Below are 27,724 nucleotides of genomic sequence, written 5' to 3' on the forward strand. Positions count from 1 at the left end.
TGCCACTCGTGCCATAGGTTGCCTACCCCTGCTCTAGATTATACAGTCTGATCTGCACTAGGAGACTATTATGCTTGTGCATAATCCCATTGAAGTTAGTGTGACTCCACATGAGTGAGATCTGCCCATGTGGATTAGATGGCAGGATTGGAGTCATCGTATTTGTGTTAAACCAAAAATATAAACAAAAACCACTGAAAAGGTTAATTTCTGTGGGTAAAATGGTTTTAGAAATTGTTCATAAACTTTGATTTTTAAAAATAAGGTTAATAAATTCAGATGACACTTCATCAATAACAAAAATAAACTACTGTTGAGGTTATAGCAAGGCTGATTATAAAATGTCTCTATCTGAAGATCAACAGCTAATGCGATTGAGCAAGGCAGAGATTCAGTAAAGCTGAAATGTCAATATACTGACTAAGTCTTTTAAGAAAAGAAAGAAAGATCTAGTGCAGACATGTTCTTTAAAAAAAATATAAAATGTGATTTCAGAAATTATAGTCTAATAAGTTTAAAAACAAAGGTGCAGAAAAATTCTGTATTACAAGAAAAAATCCTATTTTCTTCTAGGAAACCAACAAGACTTGCCTTATAAACATTTGGATATGTACAAAGTGTTCTGAACTAGTTTATTCTTAAATTATATTACCATATTAAAATTATAATAAAATTACCACCTAGATTACATCATAAAGTCCACTATATGCTGTGTTGTATAAATACTAACAGCCATAAGAACCACCTTGCAAGATTAAAAAGAAATTCATTATTTAAACTCTCATCCATTTAGTGCAATGTATATACACAATAGTTTTACTTATAATCTTTTATTCTTTCTGATAGAACTTTTAGCCAAATGGGCTTTGCTTAGATCACAGAATTACTGGATATTCATTATTTAAAAGGATGTGTTTTTGTTTCAGACTTGCTTTAGATTCTTAGGCAACTTCGGGGATTTGAATCCCTATACAATATTATTGATTTCTGGGTACCATTCTCTTGGACTCCTTCAGCTTCTGAGCGGTTTTCTCTCTTGCTTTCTGCTTCTCTTGAAATGCCAGAAATCTAAATTGAGGGATTTAATTAAGATTAACTGCTCCTTCCAGACCACAAACACCTTAGCCATTTGGGGCTTTCACAGTGCAGGGACTAGTGGAAAAGTGGGGTCAGGAGGGTGGGGATTAGTGAGAAAATCAGGGTTACAGGATTATATTGTTTTGTAGGGTACACCAATGCTTAAATTCAGTGTCAACTTGGGTCCAAAGTAAAATAATTCTTGTAAGGCTTTTCTTTTCCATCAGCATTTGGAAGCTGCTTGTAAGGCAGCTTTTTGAATTAACAAGCACTTATAAAATTCCATTTTCCTTCTTACAATGGAAAAGAGAACTGAGAGGTGTACTTGATATAAACAAATCTGACTTTGACAAGTTTGTGTATATCTGGAGTAGTAAATCCCGATGTAGACAGTGGTAGGTCAACAGAAGAATTCTTCTTTTGACCTAGGGTACGTCTTCGCTACCGGCGATATCGGCGGGTAGCAATCGATTTCTTGAGGATCGATATATCGTGTCTTATCTAGACGCGATATATCGATCCCCGATTGAGCTCCTGTCGACTCCGGAACTCCACCAGTGTGAACGGCGGTAGCGGAGTCGACAGGGGGAGCCGCGGACGTCGATCGCGCGCCGTGAGGATGGTAGGTAACTCAGTCTAAGATACTTTGACTTCAGCTACACTGTTCACGTAGCTGAAGTTGCGTATCTTAAGATCGATTTCCTCCCCCTAGTGCAGACCAGCCCCTAGCTCCTGCCTCTCAGGGACGTAGATTACCTATTTGCTGATGGAGAGAATCTCTCCTGTCAGCGGAGGTAGCATCTACCCTGGAGCGTCCACGCTGCAGTGGAGTAACTATGCCGCTGTAGCTTTTTAAGTATAGAAATACCTTAAGTCTGATTTTTACATAAGCTGTTTTCAGTAAGATAAGGCCATGTCTACATCAGCAGTTATGTCGGCAAGACTTTTGTCGCTCAGCGGTGTGAAAAAAACACCCTTATGAGTGACATAAGTTTTGCCTGTATAAGTGTCCATATGCACAGCGCTGTCAGTGGGAGACACTCTTCTACAGACAAAGCTGCCAACACTTGTTGGGCTGGTTTCATTATGTTGTCGGGAGAGCTCTCTCCCCTCGACATATCGTGACTACACGAGAGCTCTTACAGCAGCACGTCTGTATTGGTACAGCTGTGCTGCTGCAAGCTTGAAAATGTAGACATGGCCTTAGTACTTGGTGTTTTCTACGATGGAACATTCTTCTTTAAATCTAGTTTTTCGATCCTATAAAGCAGGCAGAAAAGTCTCTGCAAATAAGAAAAATAAAAGCAGAACCTTTCATAATTTTAAGGTTCTAAATATGTAAAGTTTTTAAATACCTAATTGCAGATGTACTTAGCAACAGTAATGGTCGCTAAGACTTTCAGTTCACTTTCAAATGTTCCTGGCACTGTACAATCAATTGTGTAACGTACTATTTAACTTTCATTCTCCAGTGAGCTTTAGGATAACTATTTCTTTACTCATAAAACAGTCTTTGGTTGTTTGAATCCAAAATATAAAATTATTGTATAAAATGTTGTTTTTAAAGTTCTTTACGAGATATATCTTTGTAATGCTGTTGTTGTAGACTTCGGACTCAGCAAAGAATCAGTAGATCAAGAAAAGAAGGCCTACTCTTTCTGTGGTACTGTAGAATACATGGCACCTGAAGTAGTAAACAGGCGAGGCCACAACCAGAGTGCCGATTGGTGGTCATTTGGTGTTCTTATGGTACTGTATGATTAATTGCATAATGTAGTTTGCAGTCAAATACTCTGCATGCCTCTACAGAGTAATGTTAAATTTATTTAAAATAAACTTGCCTAAGCTGAATTAGGACAACTTCAGACCTGGGAGAAGTTGGTAACTAGATTATACTGAAGAAACAATAGTTTTGAAATAAGTTGAACCTTGACTTGTTTATACCTTTAAGGAAATGCATACTTCTAAGGCAGGGATCGGCAACTTTTGGCACGTGGCTCTCCAGGGTAAGCACCTTGGTGGGCCGGTTTGTTTACCTGCCGCATCTGCTGGTTCAGCTGACCGCAGCTCCTACTGGCCTTGGTTTGCTGTCCCAGGCCAATGGGAGCTGTGGGAAGCAGCGTAGGCCGAGGAATGTGCCGGCCGCCACTTCCCGCTGCCCCCATTGGCCTGGAGCGGTGAACTGTGACCAGTGAGTGCCGCGATGGGCTGAACCTGCGGATGCGGCAGGTAAACAAACCGACCCGCCAGGGTGCTTACCCTGGAGAGCCATGTGCCAAAGGTTGCCGATTCCTGCTCTAAGGACCGTTGACATATATGTGACTTTGTAGCAGTCCAGAACAATTTTATTCAGTCACTTTCCTAGGTGGTTGTTAGGCTTCAGTTTGAATGTTTCTTTGACACATTGCTTAGTATTTACATTAGGAAAAAAAAACAAAAAAACTGAGTTTGGCAAAGCGTTCCTTTAAAAAACGTTTGTAACAACAAGCCTGTTGAATGAACAACATGGAAAAGTGGATTACACCAGTAATAATAATAATTGTGCTGTTGCGGACAGTAAATTGTTACACCATTAGCATTTGTACTGAGGAGGAAAAATAAAGGCAAACACATTTTTTGGCTACTTTTTTGTAGTGTAGCAGTGCATGACTTCAAGGAGAATGCCATTTGACTCCTCAAGTAGCTTTTGAATTATGGTCCGTGAACCACCGTTAGTCTGCAAAACCCTCCAAGGTGTTCTGCATCATCTTTTTATCCCATCTGCTGTTGATATTGTCATGTAAATTGCCTTCAAAGAGAAAATGTTTAACTTTTTTGGATATTTTAAAAATTAAAATTAGTATGTATTTGCTAATCACCCTGAAGACTTCTCAGGTCTTAGTGTGTGTAGTATAAGTGGAATACCATGTTAATTAAAATCTTGTAAGAGTACTTTTTAAATAACTAACCACTTGATGTTGATTAAACATTTGTTCTTTTCAGTTTGAAATGCTTACTGGTACACTGCCATTTCAAGGTAAAGATCGAAATGAAACTATGAATATGATACTAAAGTAAGTATTCTTCTTTTTTTAATAGAATTACCCTTGTTTTTTGAAAGTAACAGAAAATGTAGCTATAGATATTGTGCTTTAGCTTGTGTATTGTAGTTTGCTCACTTTCAGGATGTGAAATTATAAAATGTGAAACACAAAAGTAAGAATTTTATCACAAATAATGTAGATGCTGGAGAATATCTCCAAGGCTTAAAACTGAAAAAAATAAGTGTGTGTATGTATAAAGTCAGTATTAAAAATAGGGCAGTAAAGTACACTGGAATTATTTACCTCTCTATACACTGTTTCTTTGTTACAACATAGCTTATGTAAAAACAAAACAACCTGTTTTATACAGATTGTGTATGCTATTCTCTCTGTGTACATACACACACTTTCTGTATAAAATAGTTTAATCCGTGTTGTAAAAACAGTAAGACAAGCGTACAGTGGTGATTGGTAAACAAGCCCTAACTGTACTCTTTTGCCACTCTTTAATTGAGGGAGCAAGAATTTATTGCTTTTGTGAGTAGTCAGAGGGGTATCCTGCAGCTCAAATGGTTAGACTTCTAGGACCTTCTGAGGGGGATGGATGCTAAAGAAAAGGGGTTTTAGTCCTGACTCCATGGCAGGAGGGAGTGTCCGTCATTAATGTATAGCAGCATTGATACAGAAGATTGATTAGTTCACCACCTATTTCAGGATTTGTGGCATAATGAATATGTGCATGTATAACAATTCTACCTAGAATTACAATTCTACCTAGAAATTTCAGGCTGAACTAGACACTTCAATTATTAAAAAAAATTGTTCAAATCATTTACGTTGTTTTAAATTTAGTAATTGTTCTTACAAAATAATGTCTGCGAAGTTGACCCCATTGGCTTTCTCTAATGACTTTATGATCTAATTCTTGACGCATTTTATGAGTGGAGGAATAAAAAGGTGACTTGTGTGGTTGTGTAGATTACAAGGGTGTTTTGGCTATTTCCAAATGCCTTCAAGAGTTGGTTCTGATAGAAAAGGATGAATACTTCCTTTTTGTCATATGCCAGCATGTTTGGATAGACTTAGATCTCCTCAAGGATACACAACTTTAAGTACTGTATGCAGCTTTAGTTTGAAGCAGCCTATTTGTTGAAAACCACTATACCACACTGTGTGCTTTTTTTTTCTAGAAGTTTCTTGAACAGGTAGTTATTTTAATATTCAATTTGAAATCTCGTTCACACAATTTTCCTGCCTTTGTGACACACACTGGCAGATCTGATGGCAGAATTTCTTACCCTTAGTTTAATGAGCCCGTGTAGAGTGTTTTTAGCAAAACATGCTTTTGAAGTGATCATTTCTCCATTCTCTTTCTCCAGAGCAAAGCTTGGAATGCCACAGTTCCTTAGCTCTGAAGCGCAAAGTCTTCTAAGGATGTTGTTTAAAAGGAACCCATCAAACAGATTAGGTAATGTGAACTTGTTTTGGTTGGTTCTTTTTGACCTGGATCTTGAAGTAAAACCATCTACAGCATAACTTGTGAACAATTTAAGTGAAGCTTCATTGAACAGTCCTATCAGTTCTTGGTTATTCAACAGACTTCATTTTCTCATATTTTCTTGAGTTTGCAGTATGTTTATTCTGGATTTGGCTCACCTAAGTAAATGACAGAGCAAGGTAGGCTGAAGATGACTTTCTTGGACCAGTCATTCACCTAGGTTTTGGATGCTGTATTCTGCAGAGCTCCAGTTCACTTAAGCAGCTGCCATGCAGTCTATAAGGGAAGCTTTGGTATATATGAATTGGCTCTTGCCAACTCCTTGGAAACACCAAATAAATTGAATTTTCAGGATTTGGAACCAGCTGATCTTCTCTTAGTCACCCAAAGATTCTGTGCACTGAATCTATTCCAGCCAATTGCAAGAGGATGTGCATCATAGCCTTAGTGTTTTACCACACTGTTTTACCATATGTTGTCCTGACTTCCCTCAGCAGTGTGGCCCATAACTGCTAGTCTGACAATGTCAGCAAGCCATAATTCAGAAAAAAGTAGCCTTTCTCTTATTTTAGCTCCCTCAGTATGCCTTTCTGTGGCTTAGTATACTGTCCTATTTTCTTGTTTTTGCTGGCAGCCCTCCACAGGTGCATGGAACAATGGTTTATCAGACCATTCAAAAGGCTGTAATTCTGGAGTAAAAACTAGGTATTAAGGTACCAAACAAAAAATCAGGAAGCAGATTAGAAAACGCTGTTATACTCCCCTAAGCATAGTCTCCAATTACTTGTTTGGAGATTTAATATTAAATTAATCAGTGGTTTGCAGGGAAGTACTCATGATTCTTTGTAAACTGCTAGATATAAAGTTGCCCTGCGAGTAGGGCTCCTTTATATATTCACAGAAGCAAACAAGGCGCAAGTTCACTTTTTTCCTTTTCCAGGTTTTTCTTCAGCATGTATGAATTCGACTAGCTATATGCCAGTCTGTTCTCAGTCAAATATCTTGCTTGGAAACTCTTAACCTTAGGCAGTATTCCATGAATAAGTGATTCCATGCAATTTTCCAAGAAACCAAGTGACTAGCTTTTAATGCAATTTTGTATAGATATTTTTATACTGAAGCTGGTTTTAATTTAGTCACTTTTGTTCCCTATAATTACAGGAGCTGGTTCAGATGGAGTTGAAGAAATCAAGAGACATCCTTTTTTTTCAACAGTTGATTGGAATGTAAGTACAAAACAGTTTAATTTCATAGCCATTTTTAGGTTTGCCAAATTTGCAACATTTCTGTAAATTGCAAGATTATTAAACAGGATATGCTAGACAAATGAGACTTCTTACTATTGTATTCTGAGACTGTATTTCTCCTCATTGCTGTACACTATTGAGGTTCTCACTAAAATTTTAAAACATGCATTAACATTTTTAATAGTAATTAGAATTGCAACATTCTAAGTCCTAAAATCCTAAATAAAACTCCTTCAAAATGACTAAGAGGGGAGAGGTACAGAAATTCGTGTTTTGTGTGTGTGTCATTGTAAGCCCGAGGTAAGTGTCTGTGTTCAAGAGACTGGATTCTTTTGAATAGCAGTGTTTGTGCATGCAGAGCCCTGACACTGTGCCTCCTTGTGTGAAGTCATAAAAGGCAATGCAGCCACAGTTCTCCCTCAGTTCCCTTCTACTGCCTGTGGCAGCAGGGCTGAACCCAGTGGGTGTCTAACTCACAACATTCACTGAAAGTCAAACTCATCCTTTTCCCAACTAGTTTGGTGAAGAGAGTTGATCTTCACCCTTTTTATCTCATTTTCTTTCATTGGGATATTCCAATAAAAAAGACATCTCTCTTCTCATCCCCCACCCCCTCATCCCCCCGGTACAGCAGGGGTGAGGTGCTTCATAGTAGTAAGGAATCTAAATAGCCATGTTTCATCCCCTGCCTCTCTGACCATAGCTTCATCCCCTCACTGGCTGACATAGATATTTCATCTTCTGCCTAGGGGACAGCCATACCCCAGACAGGTGTTGTGTGCTGATTGCTTTCCTCCAAGACCCACGAGTTCAGAGAGAGACAGTTCTAGGTACATCTGCTTGAGCAATCCATGCAGGTCATTTCAGACCTAGAGGAAACAATCACCATCAAGATGGAGGTTCAGGTCTGCCTTGGCCAGCACTCCATCATGTAGCTGGATGCCTCTATTTCCCAGGATCAGGTAGAGATAGAAAGGCGGGGAAGAAGACATTGTTGAAACTGGGGCTAGCAACTTCAGCATAACAGCCAACACCTATGCCATGCTGACAGAAGGAGAAATTCTGAGGCATAATTTCATACGGAGCATAAATGCATCTCCAAACAATACTTGGTGCCATCCCATGAGGACAGAAATCATCACTTCTCCATGGGTGGAAGCTCTAAGTCCTTCACCTTTGTGGAAACAGCATAGGGTATAGGACCCCAGTACTTGTGTTGCTGCCCACAACCAGATCAGGTTATGCCCATGCAGAATCCCCTATATCTCTTGCTCCTGAGTGTTGACTGATACCTTCCCTGGCCCTCTTCAGAGAGCTTATTGTAGAGGTTACTACAAACATACATGTCCTTGTTACTTTGTCTAGGAGCCATAGAAGAGAAATTGCAGGAATACAGGGAATGAGGCTTCTACTCTTGATATTTCCTTATCCTGAAGAAGAGAAGAGGTCTTAGTCATATTCTATACTTGAAAAACAATCACATTTCGCTGACTCAGTTTCCTCATCACTCTGCAGCGTTTTTTGGGCTTGGGTCTGAATCCTCTAGAAGTGTCTGGGGAACCCTTCTGCTGCAGCTCATGGCTTGATTTCTTAACCAGAGAGCCCCTCTCTATCCAGGTCAGCTTGCTTTGACTTGTTTGGTCCTACAGCTAAACTGGGCTCCTTGCTATGCAAGCATGCTAATCTCTTCCCTTCTCCTGTCCAAAACTTCCAGTGTGGTTCTGAGTCATCTTCCTGTGACCTACCGAGGCTCTGTGGTTTTTAAAGGCTAGCATCAAAACCTTGTTGTCTTTGTCATGTGTTTGGGGATTTTTCCACTTTCCAAACACCAGCCCCCACCAGAGGGGTAGGGAAAAACTGGTTGTCTTGGACTCCAGCTAATGCATTGTCCCAGGATGCTTCTGTCAGAATATGCAGTCACTGAGTCTCTAATGATCTCCCTTTTGTACCTGGTATGGGAGGGATGTGATACAGGCCTTGTCAGCAAAGGTGGAATCCACCTACTCAGAACACATTTGTACCCTGTGAACAATTACTCCTCTGCCCTCAGTTCTTTCTTCTGGCTGGTCGTCCTTATGCTGCAGTTACTGTCCCATTTGCCCTCTTAGGCTGGTAAAGACTCCATGACATGCTCTCTTGTCTCAGTAATACCCCTCCTTGGGGGTCAGTTAATTACTAAACATAGCCGAACCAATCCATAACCAAAAGTCCCCAAAACTAGGTCATTTATCACCTCCGTGCATAGAATCCTTAAAACTCCACACTGCCTAGTCCATCGACAGTGCACATACTATACTCTGGCATCTTCTACCACACCTGAGGTTTTCTTTGGTTTTTTCCTGTCCTCTTGCCGTGACAGCCCCTTGAACTGGAGCATAACCCCGCTCTTCCCAGCAAGTTCCCCCTCCCCTGCCTCTTCGCTGGGAGATCATCCTCACCAGGAGAGCATCCATTGGTCCCCCGTTCAGTAACTCTTAGGCAGGGCAACAGGTAGGCCCTTCCACTGTTCCCCTAGCGCTCAGTCCACTGGTTCCCGCTTTTCAGCATGGAAATGTCAGAGGGTAAGCCCCTCTGCTGCTCCCATGCCTCAGCCTTCTGTGGTTCTCAGCTTTGGCTGTCTGGCTTAGAAGTCAGACAGCAACTCTCTGCTGCTCTCATGCCTTCAGCCTTTCCAGGAACCTTCTATAGCTTTCTTCATGGACCTCCTTTCTTTCTGATTCTTGTTAGCCCCAGATGCTGCCCCGCTCTCATAATTGGCCAAACTGAGAGCTCCTCCTAAGATACAGGGGAGCTTGACATGCTTCATTTGAAGGAGCTAGCCACCCACTCTCATCTTCTCCCTGGCACTTGTTAATATCTCGCTCTCCTCTGGCTCTTATCTTCATAATACAATCATGTTTTAGTCTCACATCTAAAAAAAAAAAAAAAAAAAGCCCATCCGTGACCCCACTTGCCTCTCCAGCTATCATTCTGTCTCCTTTCCCCTTTTATCTCTAAGCTCATCGAATGAAGTGTGGGGGGTTTCCTGTCCAATTCCATGCAAGGCCCTTTCTAATCTGGCTTCCATCCCTGGTACTCCTCTTGCTAAAGTCTCTAATGAACTTTTCCTTGCCCAAGCTTGGAGCTAGTACTCTATCCTCATCGACTTGTCAACTGTGCTCTTCGTGAAATTTTGGCTTCCCTTGGCTGTCTGTAACTGTCCTGTCTTGGTTCTCCTCCTCACCTCCTCTTTCAGCTTTTTGTGTGGGTTCCACAGGGCTCTCTCCTTGGTCGTTATCGCTTGTCTTTTTCTACATGTTATCTGGGTAATCTCATTTGCACAAATTAAACTACGCTTTCTGTGCTGCTCACTTGTGTATCTACCTCTTTGCTCCAGATCTTTCTCAGTTTGTCCATACTAAAACTTCTGCCTCTTTCTGACGTATCCTTGTGGATATCTGGCTGTCAGACCAAGCTCAGCGTGACTAAAACAGAGCTTTTAATCTCTGCCACCAAAACCCTCCCTGATGCCTTCTTTCTTGATTACTGTGGACAATGCCACTCTTCTTGCCTGTCTTACAGACCCATAACATCAGCATCGTCTTCAATTTGGACTTCTCTAAGTCCTCACATTCAGGCTTTGTCTGAATCTTGACCGATCCTTTCTGCATAACATCTCTAAAATACAGCCTTTTAAATCAGTGTTGGATCTTCTCCTAAAAGGATTATGCTCTAGTTCAAACAAGAATTAATGCAAGGAAGTCCTAAAGGCTTGTTGTACAGGAGGTCTGACTAGATGATCATAGTGGTCCCTTCTGGCCTTAGCTGTGGATTCATCCAATCCATCCACACAGCTAAATTGTTATCTCACATCTCAATGCCGTAATATCCTTTTCTCTGGCCTTCACAAATGAAATCTTGCCCTGGTCGTAATTTATTCAGAATGTTGCTGCAAAGAACATTCTCCTATGACTTGATCATATCACGCTCGCCTTCCCTGCCTTTTTGCATCCCTCTACTGACTCCCCCTTCTCTGTTCCATCAAACATAAGCTGCTTGTCTTCACTTTTCAAGGCTCTTCATGGCCTAACGCTAACAGTCCTCTCCCATTCGCTACCAAGATGACGACAACTGCCATCTCCAATCAGCCCATGCGGCCAACTTCCATTGCCCACTTGTTGAATTTTCAAACTAGCTCCTTTCTTTTTTTCTCCCATGCTTCCCTTTATGCTTGGAAGGAGCGTCCTTGAACCGTGAAAAATTATTATCCTTCAAATTTCTCCTTACAACTCTCTCCTTTGCTGTGATGCCTACAAAAATCTTAACAGATAGGCAGCTGGTATGCTGAGACCACTGCCTATTATGCTGACCAATCTTATCTTATTTCCCAGTCTGTCTGGCAGGTGCTATTGAAATACAAATATTAAATAAAGAAAAAAATCCTATTTTTATATACCTAGTAATAGGAAAATATATTGATACAGTAGCAGGAGGATTTATATCGATAAGGAACTGAGATTTCTAAGGGAGCAGTATCTAGAACAGTTTTCAGCCTGTGGTCTGCAGACAACTGGGGATCCACAGTTTTTCTGTTTTCCGAAGTGGTGTGAACCTCCGTTCAGAATTTGAAAGTTGAAGTTGAAAACCACTTAGAAAATTGCACTTTTACCTGAAAGTTTTGTACCTGCTTTTTGTACAGGGTCCACTTTAAGTATTTGACCGCACTTAGTGTATAATCAATTCTGATTTGGTAATGGTCATTTTCACTTCCTGTCTCATGCATATTTTCCCCAAGTCCTGTAATACAGGGGCTGGGATGACTTCTCTTCAGGGAATATTCCTGCACACAAGGACAAGTAGCCGTGGGAGTCTGGTGATGATCAGGGAGTACCACCTGGCCAGGGTAGAGGCAGAAAGCCCCTACAAGCCACTCAGCCTTTCACAGGCCTTGACATACAAGGATGAAAACAGAGATGGTGAATGAGCCTCCTTTTTCTCTTCCTAAACCCTGAATAGCGCTGGGGAGTACCTGTTTGGAGTATGCTTTACTCTTGTACTGTGCATCAGGACAGAGGATAATGAGGAGCTGCCATTCCTCACTGTTCCCTTAAGGGACCTAGGAAAGACCTGGAGTATTGGTTTAAGAGGGGGTAAATCCCCTCATCCCGTAAGGCAGGAAGAGCAAGACACTAGGGAGAATCTCCTGCCCTAGGGAACTAGAATGGCAAAGTATGGGGTGGATCCTCTCTCCCTCCTCTTGGAATTGGAGTGGTTTGGAGAATCTGGCTCCCCTCTGCAATAGCCAGAAACTGGGATCCAGTTCAGGTATTTGGGGAATACACCACTGTCTACCCATTTCCTTCTGAGGTAAGGATGAGTATCTTGCTTGGAAACTCTTAACCTTAGGCAGTATTCCATGAATAAGTGATTCCATGGGGGAGGGGGGGGGGGCCGGGGGGGAGGGGGCAGTTGTTTGCTGGTGTCTACTTAATCAAGCTTGGAATGGGGGAGAGGCCTGGTGAGTAAGGAGCGGGGGCAAGCTTTGGTATATTTCTTGTGGTTTTCTGACTCTCTGTTCCCTTCTAAGATCCTTCAGAGCAGGAGAGCAGAAAAACCTGAATAAATCTTTTTAAAACAGGATCAGAAATACATGTTTGTGTTTTGTGCCTGCTATTTTGTAATGTGCTCTTTCAGAAAGCTAAATCTTTTGAAAATAAATGAAAAACATTCTAGTTGTGTTCCTTTTAGTTTAGCAAAATATATAATATCTGTAAAGTAATTCTGAATTTTAGGTAAACTTCTTTTGTGGCTTTTCTGTTCCAGAAACTGTTCAGAAGAGAAATTCAGCCCCCATTTAAACCTGCTTCTGGTAAGCCAGAAGATACCTTCTGTTTTGATCCAGAATTCACAGCAAAGACCCCAAAAGGTAATGCATATATTTAGAAAATAACGAGTCAATATGATGAACTCATTGTATGGGGAGGACTAAATTACATTGTTGTTTGATACCTGGGAGCTAGAGCTATAAAATTTAGAGCCATTAATCTTGGAAGTTGGCACAAAGATGAAAGGCAGAATATATACCAATCACAGTAAAATCAACTGTGGCATTAGTGTCATTTAGTGAATAGTGTTTTATTCTTGTCTCAATTTTACTCCCCTTCTCCATTTCTCTTGTTCCTGTTTTGGCCTTTATCTATCTATCTATCTATTTTTTTTTTTTTTTTTAAATCCCTATTGTCTCCAGTGGTGGATTAATTTAAAATTGTAGAAAGGGGTTTGAAATCCAAATCTCCCTTCTCTCTCCCAAGTGACTCATAATTTTCCCCATCTAGCTTCATTTCCTTATCCTTTACAAACCATCCATACCTCAGTGCAGGCCCCAGAGAGGAGCATTCTTAGGCAGTGAATCATCTCTCATTCATCCCTTCCTAGCTGCTGGAGAGAGAAACTGCAGAGAAAGTGTGTTTTGTTTTGTTTTTTTTCTTTGCTGTCTTCTCTAAGTGGGTAAGGTGAGGGGAAATTGAACAGCAGTGCATTTTTCTTCTATTCCATTTTGACCAAAGTGTATTAGAGGACAAGAGTTGCCAGATGATCATGGAGAGAAAGAACTGTTCTTTTTTTTAAGTGATTGATATCCAGCTAATGGGATTGTATTTAGTAGTGGTCCTTGAATATTTCTGCTAATTAACAGTGAAAAATTAGCACTGAAATTATTAATATCAATTCTGTTGTAATTTCAAAATTAACACCTCATTGTAATGAATTAGGACAGTTCACCCTCATGAAGGTATTGTACCAGCCTGTCTATAGATCAGGAAGACAGCAGTACAATGTTTTATTTGGTTTCACATTAGAAGAGATTATTTTTCTAATGGTAAGAGCTGGGAACCATTTTTATATTAAAAGTCTTGATTCTGCAGAATCTGTGCCTGTCACTGGGACTAGGTTAATACAGTTGTTGGAGCTGATCTGTCCTATGTCTAAGTCTCAGACATTGCTTGTGAGCCTAGATATGTTAATACATAGTACTCCACATCTTGTCAAAAGTGAAGTGAATATGACTGACATCCTAGTCCCTTTTGAACGTTTGAGTATGTTTCAGGATCACTATCCTCAACAGCTGTAAATAATTTGGCTCAGTAAAGCTTTTGATGGATTTACTTTTCTTTTGGCCAGTCAAATTTGAATTTAGGTGAAATCCAGGTTGAGATGAGGGATTTTTCCATGTCAGCATTGAGGTGCAATGGTAAAACTGAATGTGTGGGGAAAGTAAAATGGTATATGTTAATGTTTTGCCTGACTTGAGCTAGTGCTATCAAATCAATTTTAGTAGTGCTTCAAGTAAACTTACGTAAATATCTTTTGTGATGTCATCTTTTAAATACAAAATTTACCACACAGTGAAATGGTTTTGTTCTAATGTTCAATCACTCAATTAAGGCTTATAATCATTTCTTTTCAACAATTAGTATGTTCATTTAAGGGTCCTGTTTATAAATCTCCCCTTGACGGTTTCACCTGGACTTTAAAATCAGATATCTGGTTTGTTGGCCACGTGATGTATTATCAGCAGTTTGTATTTCAACATAGCTCTTAAGTTTACATACATATGTTAAAAAACCTCTGGGCCAAATTGTGCTTTATTTGTGTTTAGACAGAGTACAGTGAAGTAGAAGTTGCACACACTGTACATTGGGGAAGATCTGGGTTCTCATGACTTTTGAAACATATCACTATATTCTTCAAGTATTGTCTCCATGGATCCCTGTACTTCTGCCATGCCCACATTTATGGTTCTTCAGTTGAAACTTCTAGCTAGCATTGCCCTCATATGCACCCTTTTTGACTCCACATACTTGAGCTCGCTGCTGTGAATGAAACCGTGGCACCAATCTTTAGTTCTTCATGAATAGTCACAGATAGGGTTGTTTTGGGGGGGGGATAGATGTAATTACATGTATTCTAGTTTATGCGACATCTTGAAGTCTTGTAGTTTAAAAAAAATAAAAAGCGGGCGGGGGGGCAGGCTTGTATTTTATTTAGCATGTGATACTGTTAAAATAATTAAAAGTGAGAATATAAGTGAAAGGTGATATATTGGCACCCCAACTACATCTTGTAGTTCAGAACCAATTCTACTTTCTTATATTTTCCTCAAAATACTTTTGAGAACATCCCTATGATAAACACACAGAATAGCTTAGCTTGAATATACTGAAGTAACAGAATACTCCTCTGATTCTAATTAAACCACGTGTATTTAACAATTAGATTCTCCAGGAGTTCCACCTAGTGCTAACGCGCATCAGCTGTTCAAAGGATTTAGCTTTGTTGCAACTACTGCCATAGAAGATCATAAAATTTCACCCCTCAACAATATATTGCCAATAGTACAGGTAAAATTTATTTTTCTTGTGATAGATATTAACTAAAATGCCAAAGCTGATGTGTGTTTTGATAGTTAATCTCCATTCTCCTCTGTTGAAAAGACCCTTATATCAGCACAGCAGCACCAAAGCACTTATAATATACATCAACGTTATGTGCAGCAATTTAAACTAATCCATTGTCAAAAATCAAGTTGAATGTCTCTTTAAATGCAAATTTCAGAAGGAAAAAACTGCAAAGTAAAGAAAAATGTGCTGCTTGAGAAAGTAAAAATGATGTTTTGTTGAAGTACAGTTTGTTTTAAAATGCAGTTTATATTTGTTTAAAGCAACTTCATGGAAACAGTGCACAGTTCACTGATGTATATGAGCTGAAGGAGGATATTGGTGTTGGCTCCTACTCTGTTTGCAAGAGATGTGTGCACATAGCTACCAATATGGAGTTTGCCGTGAAGGTACTTGGTATAAATTCTCTTTTTGGTATTTGAATAGTTACTCTACAGTTGAGTCATGTATCTTTTTTAATGTACTAGTAAATAAAGAGACCTTTTTTAAAAAAAAACAACTAACTTTTCAGTCAGCGTAATGTTGTATGTGCTTTGAGAAATGAAAAAGTAAATTTTTCCATTCAGCTAAATTTTGTATTTACTTTTACCATTATTTCTTGTTAAAGGAAAAGTTGCCATCAAACTTTGTTGGAAAAAGACTTATGGAGCTATATATCAATTATTTGAAACCTAATTCTATTGGCTTTGAAATTACTTAAATTATCATGTTTCATTAGCGTGAATAGACGTATTGTTAAGCGTTCCTTGTTCCTTTTTTCTTTGCCCTTACAATAAGAATACAACAAAGGTGAGATCAGTGGGCTCTTTAGGTGGGGAAGTGGGTAGGAGGGAAGTAGAAGTATTTAGGATAGTCTGATAAATTCACTGATATCTTCAAATTAGAGCAATTTTCAATATACGCTAAAACTTGTTTTGTAACTATTAACCTCAAGCTTTAAGCGAATAGGCTGGTTAATGTGTCACTCCTAACTACTAAGGATTTAGCATGAAAATAAAGAGAGCAATAATGTGACTTTTATAGTCAAAACTGCTGTCTTGCTTAGTTTGAAAATTCTTGTTACTTATAGCTTTTGTAGTCTCTTTTCCAAAATCCAAGATTTTCATCCATTTTGCCTTTCTGAGGAAAAACTTCATTTAACATTGAGCCCTTTTCCACCATTTATTTCACAGATAATTGACAAAAGTAAGAGAGATCCCTCAGAAGAAATTGAGATTTTGATGCGCTATGGACAGCACCCTAATATTATTACTTTAAAAGATGTATGTACTCTTCTTTTTAAATTTTACAATTTTTACCACAAAGCAGTCAAACAGTAAATAAAATAATTGTTGGGTAGGGATCCCATGCTTTGCATTTCCAGTAAAATATGATGGAAACAATACTTAGTTTTTTAAAAAAAAGGTAAAATATTTTAAATATGGCATATGCGGTTACTTGTATATTATATCTTAATTTTTTTGCAAATGTGCTAGGTTTTGGGAGACTCAAAATTGTTTTCTGGCCTTTGCTAATTAATTTATTATTAAATTCCTAAATCAGTCTGGGCTTTAAAGGTGACCTGCAAAGAAAAGAAAATTCTGCACTTTATTGCTTTTGCTTCCGCTTTCTCTCCCATTTGAAATTTAGATCTTGTTTCTACTGGAAGATTCTGTAGACAGCTAGAGAGCTAATAGAATTTTGATACCATAAATTAATTAATGGAACTTGTGCATGTGAGAGGGAATGAGATTTTTGCTAATAATTTCTTGGTTTTTGTTTAATGTTGATTTAACTCAAAATGCCTAACAGTTAAGATCTACTTGTGAAAGAGTCAACACTTACACACTTTAAACTGATGGCTCAGGCCTTGCCTACACTACAGGGGAAATTCGATCTAAGCTACCCAATTTGAGTTACATGAATAATGTAATGCAAATCGACGTGGCTTAGATCTGTGCAATGTTGATGGGAGATGCTCTCTCATTGACTTCCCCAATCTTCTTGATCCAGTGGAGTACAGGGGTTGATGGGAGAGCGATCTGCGGTGGAATTAGCGGGTCTTCACTCGATCCACTAAATCGACCACCTATACATTGTTTACCACTTGTCAGTTCCCCAATAAGTGTAGACAAGCCCTCTGTAGCTCTCTGGCATTCCAAAGAATTCAGTTACCAGAAATTTTTTAAAGGACCAAAAGAATACTCCTGCTCTTTCTAAGATTAAAAAAAAACAAAAAAAAAAAAACAGAAAACCAAACCAAGCAGAAGCCAAGTTCATTGGGGCTTTCATCATTAACTATAAAGAACCAAAATGCCACCCCTGCTGCCTCCCATTTCAGTGGGTGGCAAATTGATGGGCCGCTGGAGATTGGGACAGCTGCAGTTGAACAAGGGTGGAGAGCACATGGTAGAGGGATACAGGGGTGATTCTTCCCATTCAGAATCTCTAGCAGCCCTTTGGCTAACTGCAGCCATCATTATTCCAAGTGTTTTGCCAGCACATTGGGAGCTTATTTAGTTTTTAAAATAATAATAAAGAATCTTATGTTTATATAAATAAATGTAAAGATCCATGGCTGACTGAACAGTTTTAGTATAAGCATCTAAGTCTGATATTGGAAGCTTGTCTTTGCCATCCTTATCTCAACTGAACACTTGATGTGTTGTTGGTCTAATGTAGAAATAAACTACTTAGGTGGTAATATCTGAAGTGCCATCACTCAAAATTGCATCTGGTAAAAATAGGGAGAAACGAAATGCTTCTTCCCAGGGCAGCACAGGTGAAAGAATGAATCCCAGAATCATCATTTAATGACCCACTCACTCACCACTGCATAAGAACGGCCATACTGGCTCAGACCAAAGGTCTGTCTAGCCCTGTGTCCTATCTTCTGAGAGTGGCCAATGCCAGGTGCCCCAGAGGGAATGAACAGAACAGGTAATCAAGTAATCCATCCCCTGTTGCCTATTCCCAGCTTCTGGCAAACAGAGGCTAGGGACACCATCCCTGCCCTTCCTGGCTAATAGTCATTGATGGACCCATTCTCCATGAATTTATCTAGTTCAGTGAGATGTAAGGTTTCTTTAATCCTTGTGCCATGAGGCATGAATTTTCAGTTGAAAAATTAAACTTTGCAATACCTGTCTGTATTCATATACATTTAGAAGAAGACTTTATTTAGTCCTTAAAATTTTTAGAATGTATGTTTAATTGTGAATTATTCAAATCAGTGTGTGTATATTTTTAAACTTCTGCAGGTGTATGATGATGGCAGATATATTTACCTGGTCACTGAATTGATGAAGGGAGGAGAGCTACTTGATCGGATTCTCAGACAAAAGTATTTCTCAGAACGGGAGGCTAGTGCTGTATTGTACACTATAACTAAAACAGTTGACTACCTTCATTGTCAAGGAGTAAGTGATACATATTATATCATGATTGTATATTTACTTTGTGTAATTAACAATCACTTTTTCTTTTTCTTTTTCTTAAATTTTTGTTGACTTGTTAGTATGTGAACACATTATGAAGAGCATCGAGACTTCATTTGCATACAACATAATTTAAACTTCATGCATAATTTATAAAAATGTCTTGCTAGAAAATTAATTCGATTACATAACCTTTTAATTAAGCTACATCTCCGTGGAGGGTGAGGAAGAGGAGTACATTTCTGTATTTCATATGAAGATTTCAGTTTTGACTCATGCAGTTAGATGAAAATATTTTTGCTCCTCTAATGGAAAACTAGAATGCAAACTTACTGTAATATGAACTATTTAATTCCTGTAGAATAATTAAGTAAAATAAACTAGTATTTAAACCACCAGAAACAAAGTTTTTTCTATAGAAATGTGCCAACTTGAGATCTGATTGGCTATGTGAACTTCAAGTATACAGTTTACTCAGTTATTCTATTTAAAAATGGTCTGAATTATTAGAACTATCCAGCTCGAAATACCAGTTGAGTTGTTATCAATGCCATAATCTGTTTTTTATTTATAATGACCAGATAATGCGTAATCCCCTTGAAGCGCTCAGCCAGATAACTACTTGCACAAACCTCATTAGTGTATATATCACACAGCTGGAAGTGGGCATTTTGTGGAAGCCTGGTTTTCATTTTGTTCTGAATTTCTGGTTTCATTATATACATGTCTGTACAATCTGTATGTTTTAATTAATACACATTGCTGTTAATACAAAGCCACTATCAACTCAGAATAAAATGTAGTTGGATTTTAACTACAACATTATATTTATTGACCTACAAGGCCCCAGCTTTTAGGTTGTAGTCTATTTTAAACCTGTAACACTACTAATGCGTTTATTTTTATATACGTGTTGTTTTCAATAATATATTCCACTTTTAATAGCTTTTAAAATGTTTTTAAATCACATGCTTAGTACTAGAAATGTTTTTATGCCAGAGATTTTATTTTTAATTACACACTTGTTAGCAGGAATATTTAGTGATAAGAGTTCATCCATATATGTATCTTATAAAAGTCATATTGCAAAGTTACTTTGAAGGCTCCAAAACCTAGTTAATATGAGTGCACCAGCTTTTCACTTTTTGGAGATGTCTAGATCACAAATGAGGTTGGTTATCTTAGTCTTATTCAAAATGTCCACATGGAAAGTTGTTAAAATTGAGATAAATGAAGCCTTCTGGTAAAAGATATTTATTACAGATAATGATTGAGGTACATTACCAGAGTTGTGTGAGGATGCTGTCATAGTACCTCTCTGTCTCTCTTACTCAAGAATAGGCGTATTTGCTATAAAGTATCTACTCATATGGGTAAAGACTATTTACATCAGAAATTGTTGCAAGATTGGGCCCCCTATATATGTGAGGTGCTATCACTAAAAATATTTAACACCTCTCCGCCAATATAACGCGACTCAATATAACACAGGTTTGCATACAACGCGGTAAAGCAGCACTCTGGTAGATCAGAGCATCAGCTCCCGGCCGTGGCACTCCACTTCTCACCGCGAGGTGAGTGCTGGGAGGTTGGGGAAAGGACACCCCCCGTAATCACCTGTGGCAGGAAGCGGAGTGCTGTGGCTGGGAGCTGGTGGAGTGGAGCGGGCTGTGGCTGGGCTGCTCTGCTTTCACTGCCGCAGGTGAGTACAGGGGGGCGTCCTTTCCCTAACCTCCCCGTACTCACCTGCAGCGGTGGAAGCGGAGCAGCCTGGCCCGCTCCACTGCCAGTTCCCAACCGTGGCACTCAGCTTCCTGCCACAGGTGAGTACGGGGGGCGTCCTTTCCACAACCTCCCTGCATTCACTGGCAGGAAGTGTAGCGCCACGGCTGGGAGCTGGTGGAGTAGAGCAGCCTGCAGCCAGGCTGCTCAGCTTCCCGCCACTGCCGATGAGTGCCTCTCAGGGGGCGGGGTGTGTGGATAGGGGTCGGGACAGTCAGGGGACGGGGAGCAGGAGGGTTGGGTAGGAGGTGGGATGCTGAGGGTGATTAGGGATGGGGGTCTCTGGAGGGGGCGGTCAGGGGAGCCAAAGTAAGTTCAATATAACGTAGTCTCACCTATAGTGCAGTAAAATTGTTTTGGCACCAGAGGACCGTGTTATATCGGGGTAGAGGGTAAAATCACAGTGAACACTAATATCCTATCAAGTAATAGAATCATTAATGAATGTACAGACCCTCACATTTTCTTGAAATTATTGAACTGAACATAAGATGCATCATAAGATTATGGCAAGAGAGTTTGATTCCATATGTACAAACCTAGATTCAGTAATGAACACAGGCATCCCGCTACTTAGAGTAGCTTTCACTACAGGCTGCACTTTTGATAAAATGAAAGCCCATTTAGGAGTTCTGTTTTTTGTAGTAATTACATTTTTTCACATCTTAAAGGGTAAAATTATATGCAAACAAATAACTGTTAAATTGTTATATGAAACAATGCCATATGTAGTACAAAATCATATGTATGAGGCAATGAACGAAACAAGAAAAGAATCTTTTTATGTTGTGTGGAAATACAAGTATCTTTTTCATAATCCATTTCAATCCTAGGCTCTTCTTGTGTCAGGGAGGTTGTCACTTTATTGCAAACCTTCCTAGCATCATCCGACAGGAGATGTTATCCAGTACAGGAGATGTATCTTTTCAGCAATTAGAACAATAATAAGTATATGCCTATAATTATACACTGTTTGAGTCAAACAATTATTTCCCAGATTTAGCCCTGTTAACAAGGTCAGGAAAGAAAACTTCTGAGAAGTTGCATTTTCATTTGGTTTTTCATAAGTTTTTAAGTAAAAAGTTAAATTTAATTATTTAAAGTATCTGACATCACATCAGTGCTAATGACCTTTCCTAGATTAGAAGGTAAACAGTATTTCAAATAGAAAAGTTATATACTTTCTCATAAATAATAATTTAACGTTGTAGTAACAATCCTACTGTTCTGAGAAATTGATTAACCTTTGTAGCTTATGACATGCAGTAGGTTTTATTTATCAGTTGTGGGGGTCAGTAAAGGGTAATTGCATCTTTTCCATGATTCAGGAGCTCCTATGTAATGTTTCTTTAAAAGATATAGAATTTCTGGAGTTACATCACGTACTTTAAGTAATTGTGTGGATCAGTTTTTGCTACCTTCATAGAACAGTTAGCAGGTAAGGAAGTTAGATATTTTTACAGATGTGCCCTATAAACATTTGTTATCTTTACAAGTTACAAATAGTTTCTAAGTATTATACTTTATTTTTTTAAAGGTAGTGCATCGAGACCTTAAGCCAAGTAATATTTTATATATGGATGACTCAAACAATGCTGACTCTATCAGGATTTGTGATTTTGGATTTGCAAAACAACTTCGAGGGGAGAATGGACTTCTTTTAACTCCTTGCTACACTGCCAACTTTGTAGCGCCAGAGGTATCTTCAGCAGTTTAATATATTGACTTTATATGTACCATTCTGACTCATGAAGAAACCATATTCCATCATCATAACCTTTCTTATCAGTCAGACATATTTTTCTACTAAAAGGTGTGAACAACACGTTTAATTGTTCCAACCCTTGTTCTCCTTTCCCCGAAACTTATCTATAAATGCCATTCACACACTGTAAATAAGTCTTCACGGTAGCTTTTATTTAACACAAATAAGATGTTCTCTTCCTTTGGAATTTAAAAGCATGACTTCATGAGAAATTTGTCTTAAATTTATTTCCTAGCTTAATGGGCTAAAATTAACCAACTATATACTCTTTCATTGCAGTGTAACCAACATTTAGATCCCTTTTTGTCCTACAGAATATTTATTCAGTACTGTCTACATTGTAGGCTAGTTTGTGGACTCCTTCCTCAGTTTTACTCTTAGTATTAATAGCAATTTACCAAAGCCGCTAGAAGTCATTGTTACACTAAAATGGCTGTTACAGTTCTCCTGTCATGATAATGCTCTGGTTATGTTTCCAGAGTGGTGATCTTAAATATTGCCATCCCAAGTCTCAAAAGGATTAGTTCCAAATAAATTCCAGAGACTCCAATTTAGGCTACATATCTTTCTAATTACAACTTCAACATTTTTATCTTCCCTTTAAATATTTGTCCAGAAATGCATTTAAAATACTCATGTCTTTTTTCCTTATTTTCCCAAGCTTTTTCCCTGAGAGACAATGTTGCTTGTGTTCTGCATCTTTAGATTGCATCAACTGTGCCATGCGCATCTAGTATCACAATGGGATCTTTAAAGAGAATACGTTCCTTTAGACAATGAGAAATGTCACAATAAAAGACACTGAAAATATTTTCCTTTTATATCTGTTCCTAAAGCTCACTGGGATGCAATACTGCAAACCTTAATCTGGAAATTGTTTCTGTGGGAGTTTTCCATGATTAAGGACAGTAGGATCAGGTTCTTGGGTTTATATCACAATATTACTGTCAATGTGTTTGTGCTGCTGATCTCTCAAGGAGTGGCTCAACCTAATAAAATGGTGGTAGTGGCCCCCAGTAGTAAGATGCAAGCATCTTTTCAAAATATTTATACTGGCTGTCTACATTTAAGAATATTTGTCATATTTCTGTTTGGTTTTAAGAGAGGCTGTTGGGATTGGCGTACCCTTTCTGTAGTTTTTTACATGCAGCAAATAAAACTTTAACAGATCTTTGTTTTATAGGTTCTCATGAGACAGGGTTATGATGCTGCTTGTGATATCTGGAGCTTGGGTGTTCTCCTTTACACCATGCTGGCAGGGTAAGGTTTTTATCAGGTTTCAGATGTCATCTTAGTTTTCTGGAATTAGTATGATGTATACACAAAGACATTCTGATATGACAGCAGCTCTGAGATGAATGATAATGAATGTAAAAGTTCTAGATTTTACTACTTGTTTGAAGGAAAATATTTTTTTCCTACTTGCAATAAGCATTGTACAGTATCAGGCATTGTGGCATGCTGAGCAACAGTCTTAAAATATATGGATTGCATGAAACTATATTTTTTAATAGAAGGCTTCCATAATTCAGCAGTGTTCTTCACGTGTTAACATTTAACATAAACTTATGGAAATATTCAAAATCTAGAATCAGTTGCTTTCAATGTAATTGTGCTCCTATCTGGAAACAATGTACCTAATATTGTTATAACTAGTATCTAAGATTACTATAACTAAAATACTAGAACAGGCATACTTGTGGCACCTTAGAGACTAACAAATTTTTTTGAGCATAAGCTTTTGTGGGCTACAGCCCACTTCATCGGATTCATAGGAGTTTTCTCATGAAGTTGATGGATTTCCACTCTATACGGCTAAGTGCAGTGCCTTGCATAATGACAGGTTTCAGAGTAGCAGACATATTAGTCTGTATCCACAAAAAAAAAAACAGGAGTACTTGTCACCTTAGAGACTAACAAATGCATTTGAGCATAAGCTTTCAGTACAGACTAAGAGAGCTGCTACTCTAAAATATTAGAAACATTTTTTCTCTTTCGTTTTTGCTTGATGTGTTTGACAGCCCTACATATGTAGTCATTTTCACTGTATTCTCTGAATAGCTAATTATTCTGGTCTGTATCTTTTGTATAGGAACAGGGGAAAGAACAGTGCTTAAAAATAAAAGAGTGCAAAACTACCAAATTTGGCAGGGAGATTTAGGGTCACATACACAACTGTTTTTCTGATCAGATTCAATTGGCCAACATCCCTTAAGGATTTGATGTTGACACACAAATCATACATTACATGGGTATGGAACATTACATTAGATGGGTTTTGAAATCTCTAAATTACAGCATTATGGAAAAAATGAATTGTTACTTTCTTTAGCAGTATCCAAATACAAAAGGATGCAATTTCTGTTGACGTTTTCATAACAAGTAGTAAACTGAGGTTGAGATTTAAAGCGACGCTTTTAGTAAAATGATAGTATCATATCCTTAATCTTTAGTGCTGTCACCTATTTCTTTAAGGCAAACAAGTGACTTAATTTTAGCAGCAAATTCCAATTTATAGATTTATATCTACCTGTTTGAATTAGTATATTATTACTTGATTCATCAATGTGAATTTCAAAATATAGATGTTTGTATTGTGACCCTAATGACAATGATAGTGTGTAATTAATACTTTTAAAAATTTGCAGTCAGACTCCTATTTAGTCACATGTTCTACCTTAGCTTCAGCCTCAGAAATTTTGCAGATCAAGTTTTCATATAGTCTTCTGATAACTGCCTCTCAGCTAACAGGCCAAATTAGTTTTGTGTAAGGTTCTAGTGAACCTTCTATAGACAGGTGTTTAGTGTTAAGATTTCATTCCTCAGAATGCTAATTCAAATTCACTGGATTCAAAATCTGAATATATGATGGTGCTTGGTATTTTGGGGATCTTCAGAGTAATATCTCTGAGTTGGAATATTAGTGACACAGACTTTAGCAATAAACATGGAAAAGCTTTCACAGCTGTCATGACATTCCTGGACAAGAATCCAACCCATTTTACTGAAATTCGAAGCACATACTGCTTCTCAGGGTGGCTATCCTATACCAGTCTGCTAAAGGGGCATTGTCCTAATTGTTGTTAGGCCAGTTAAAGATGATTTTACAACAATACAGTACTGAAAGTAATAATCCTTAGAGGAGATTCTCCTTGTGACAAGAAATGGTAAATTTTGCTACATGAGTTTCACAATCTTTTAGTAGTCTGGCATTTAAAGCTTTAATGCACAATGGACACTCACTAGTAGTAGCAGCACGTGAGTAAAAGGCTGTAGCTGCCATTTAGTTCTCTAACCTGTACTTCTCATCCCACTATAACACTTTTGAAAAGTACTTTTCTGAACTAAAATGTCTCATGCACCTGTACCTCTCAGAAAAGTACTTTTCTGAACTAAAATGTCTCATGCACCTGTACCTGTACTTTTCTGAACTAAAATGTCTCATGCACCTGTAACGCTGTCCTTGGGAGCCAAAAAAATCTTACTGCGTTATAGGTGAAACTGTGTTATATTGAACTTGCTTTTATCCACGGGAGTGCGCAGCTTTGCCGCATTGTATCCAAATTTGTGTTATATTGGGTGGCGGGGTAATTATTTGCAGTCAAAAGATTAATATTTTTAGAACATCTGGAATGTAATTAATTTTTAAGATGTAGAGAAGTAATAAAAACACACAGGTTTCTGCTTTTCAAAGGGGCTTAATTTTATGCCCTCCCAGGAACTGAAAAAAGATTATTTTAGAAGTGTAAACATTGTGGACTTTGTCCTCCATGATAGCAGTTACATAACAATTTTCATAGGTTAATTCTTCAACTTTAAACAAAACTTATGAAATCATTAACTTTTAAAAGATATTAATATTCAGTATGCACCAAGTACTTGACCGTCACTATGTGTATCTTAGAATGTTAGTGTTAATGTTCTATATCCTCATGCTCATAGGTTGGGAAAGGCAAGAGGCTTCAACCATGAAGTTCTCAAAAATGCAGCTCTTTCTGGGTAGCAAACAATCATGCATCTGGGATTAATAAATTATTGAAATCACAGTAAATTGCAATTGAAGGGTAGTTGCAAATGTTTGCAAACAGTGTCATGTGCTAATGTAAATCTTATCCAAGTTTTACTCAGTGTTTGCTTCTAGACATGGAAGGAACAAGACAACGTAACATTCTCAGGAACTATTCAGGTCTCTTGGATGTGGTTTATATTTATTAATTTTTACTCTTCTGAGCACTCCGCAGTTGGATTCATGGTTACTGAGAGATCTGACTTTACAGGCAGAGAGTGTTTCTTAAAACTTTCTAAAAGATTCTGAAAACAACTTTTCTGTAATTTTGAGAAATGAGAGCCTCCCAGACTTGAGTCTTAAAAACAATCCCAGTCACATTTATATTTTCAGTCCATGATAAAAGGTATAGACATATTTATGGACTTCAGTCAGATTTATTGGTCACTTCATTGCCGTTCACTTTAAAAAGTGTGATGACCTTACGTGAGGATATTCCCCATCATTTCTATCTGTGAAACATTTCAGTTTAATTGATGAACTCTGGAATGGTAAGAACGTATAGCCTGCAAGTTGTTAACCTTTAGCTACTGTGGATCTTTGGTCTGTACTTAGTTTGTTCCACTGGATAAGCCACTGCAGTGAATAAAAAGAAAAGTTTTTAAAGATTAAATTTTCATGTATTTTTAGTAAATATCTGAAATCACATAATATAGTAGTAACACCATCGATAAGTATCTAGACAGAATGACACTGCTTTCTGAAGATTTGCTTACGTCATGTTTCTTTATAGATTTCATATACATGTAATCCTTTCTTTGCTTGTAATTTTTTTAAATAGCTATACTCCTTTTGCCAATGGTCCCAATGATACTCCTGAGGAAATCCTGTTACGAATAGGCAGTGGAAAATTCTCTTTAAGTGGAGGCAACTGGGACACTGTTTCAGATGCAGCAAAGGTGTAAATATATTTTATCTTCTATAGTACCATCTAGGGTACAAGCAAATATATGTTAGACTTGATTGGATATCTGACTAGTATAACTTAACTCTTAGCCATTTTATTTTGGTATATTTTTGTCTGTGTATGGAATCTGTGGTATTTTTTTTGATGGTTTCTGATGCTAGAGCTATATCAAGAGTTGCATTTTTAACAAGGGAAGAATGTTTTTACAGTGCCTCACAAAGCCCACGTGTAAAACTTACGTGCTCTGTACAAGAGGTTCAGGATCTGTTCTACACTTCTCTCTTGCTGTAAGACTTTTGGCAGTCTTTGGAGGACAAAGATGGTGATGTCATATTTCAGAGCTAAAACCTGAGTTGTATTTCCAGCAGAGCCAGTTGACATGGGATGATATTGTGAGACACTACTTTAAACCTGGTTCTTGTTGAGTCGTGGCTACCTAATTCTTGCTTAGCGCTATTAACATCATACTATCATGGACTCCAAATGCACAAAGTCAGAAGGATGAAAG

The 27,724-nt window shown here is 38.2% G+C and overlaps 1 protein-coding gene across 2 annotated transcripts in view; it reads left to right on the plus strand.

Annotated features, from left to right (window-relative positions):
• RPS6KA6 (ribosomal protein S6 kinase A6) overlaps positions 1-27,724 on the plus strand; it is a 78,995-nt gene that overhangs the window by 38,813 nt on the left and 12,458 nt on the right. For both annotated transcript variants that reach the window (XM_032765473.2, XM_032765474.2), the window contains 12 exons: positions 2,684-2,826; positions 4,060-4,130; positions 5,480-5,568; positions 6,760-6,824; positions 12,648-12,750; positions 15,099-15,223; positions 15,544-15,669; positions 16,453-16,542; positions 18,520-18,678; positions 22,016-22,177; positions 23,427-23,503; positions 27,091-27,208. In XM_032765473.2, coding sequence (XP_032621364.1) covers positions 2,684-2,826; positions 4,060-4,130; positions 5,480-5,568; positions 6,760-6,824; positions 12,648-12,750; positions 15,099-15,223; positions 15,544-15,669; positions 16,453-16,542; positions 18,520-18,678; positions 22,016-22,177; positions 23,427-23,503; positions 27,091-27,208 — 1,328 coding nt within the window. The remainder of the gene's footprint in view (positions 1-2,683; positions 2,827-4,059; positions 4,131-5,479; positions 5,569-6,759; positions 6,825-12,647; positions 12,751-15,098; positions 15,224-15,543; positions 15,670-16,452; positions 16,543-18,519; positions 18,679-22,015; positions 22,178-23,426; positions 23,504-27,090; positions 27,209-27,724) is intronic.

Source organism: Chelonoidis abingdonii, chromosome 8, assembly GCF_003597395.2.
Source record: "Chelonoidis abingdonii isolate Lonesome George chromosome 8, CheloAbing_2.0, whole genome shotgun sequence".
Lineage (NCBI taxonomy): Eukaryota > Metazoa > Chordata > Testudines > Testudinidae > Chelonoidis > Chelonoidis abingdonii.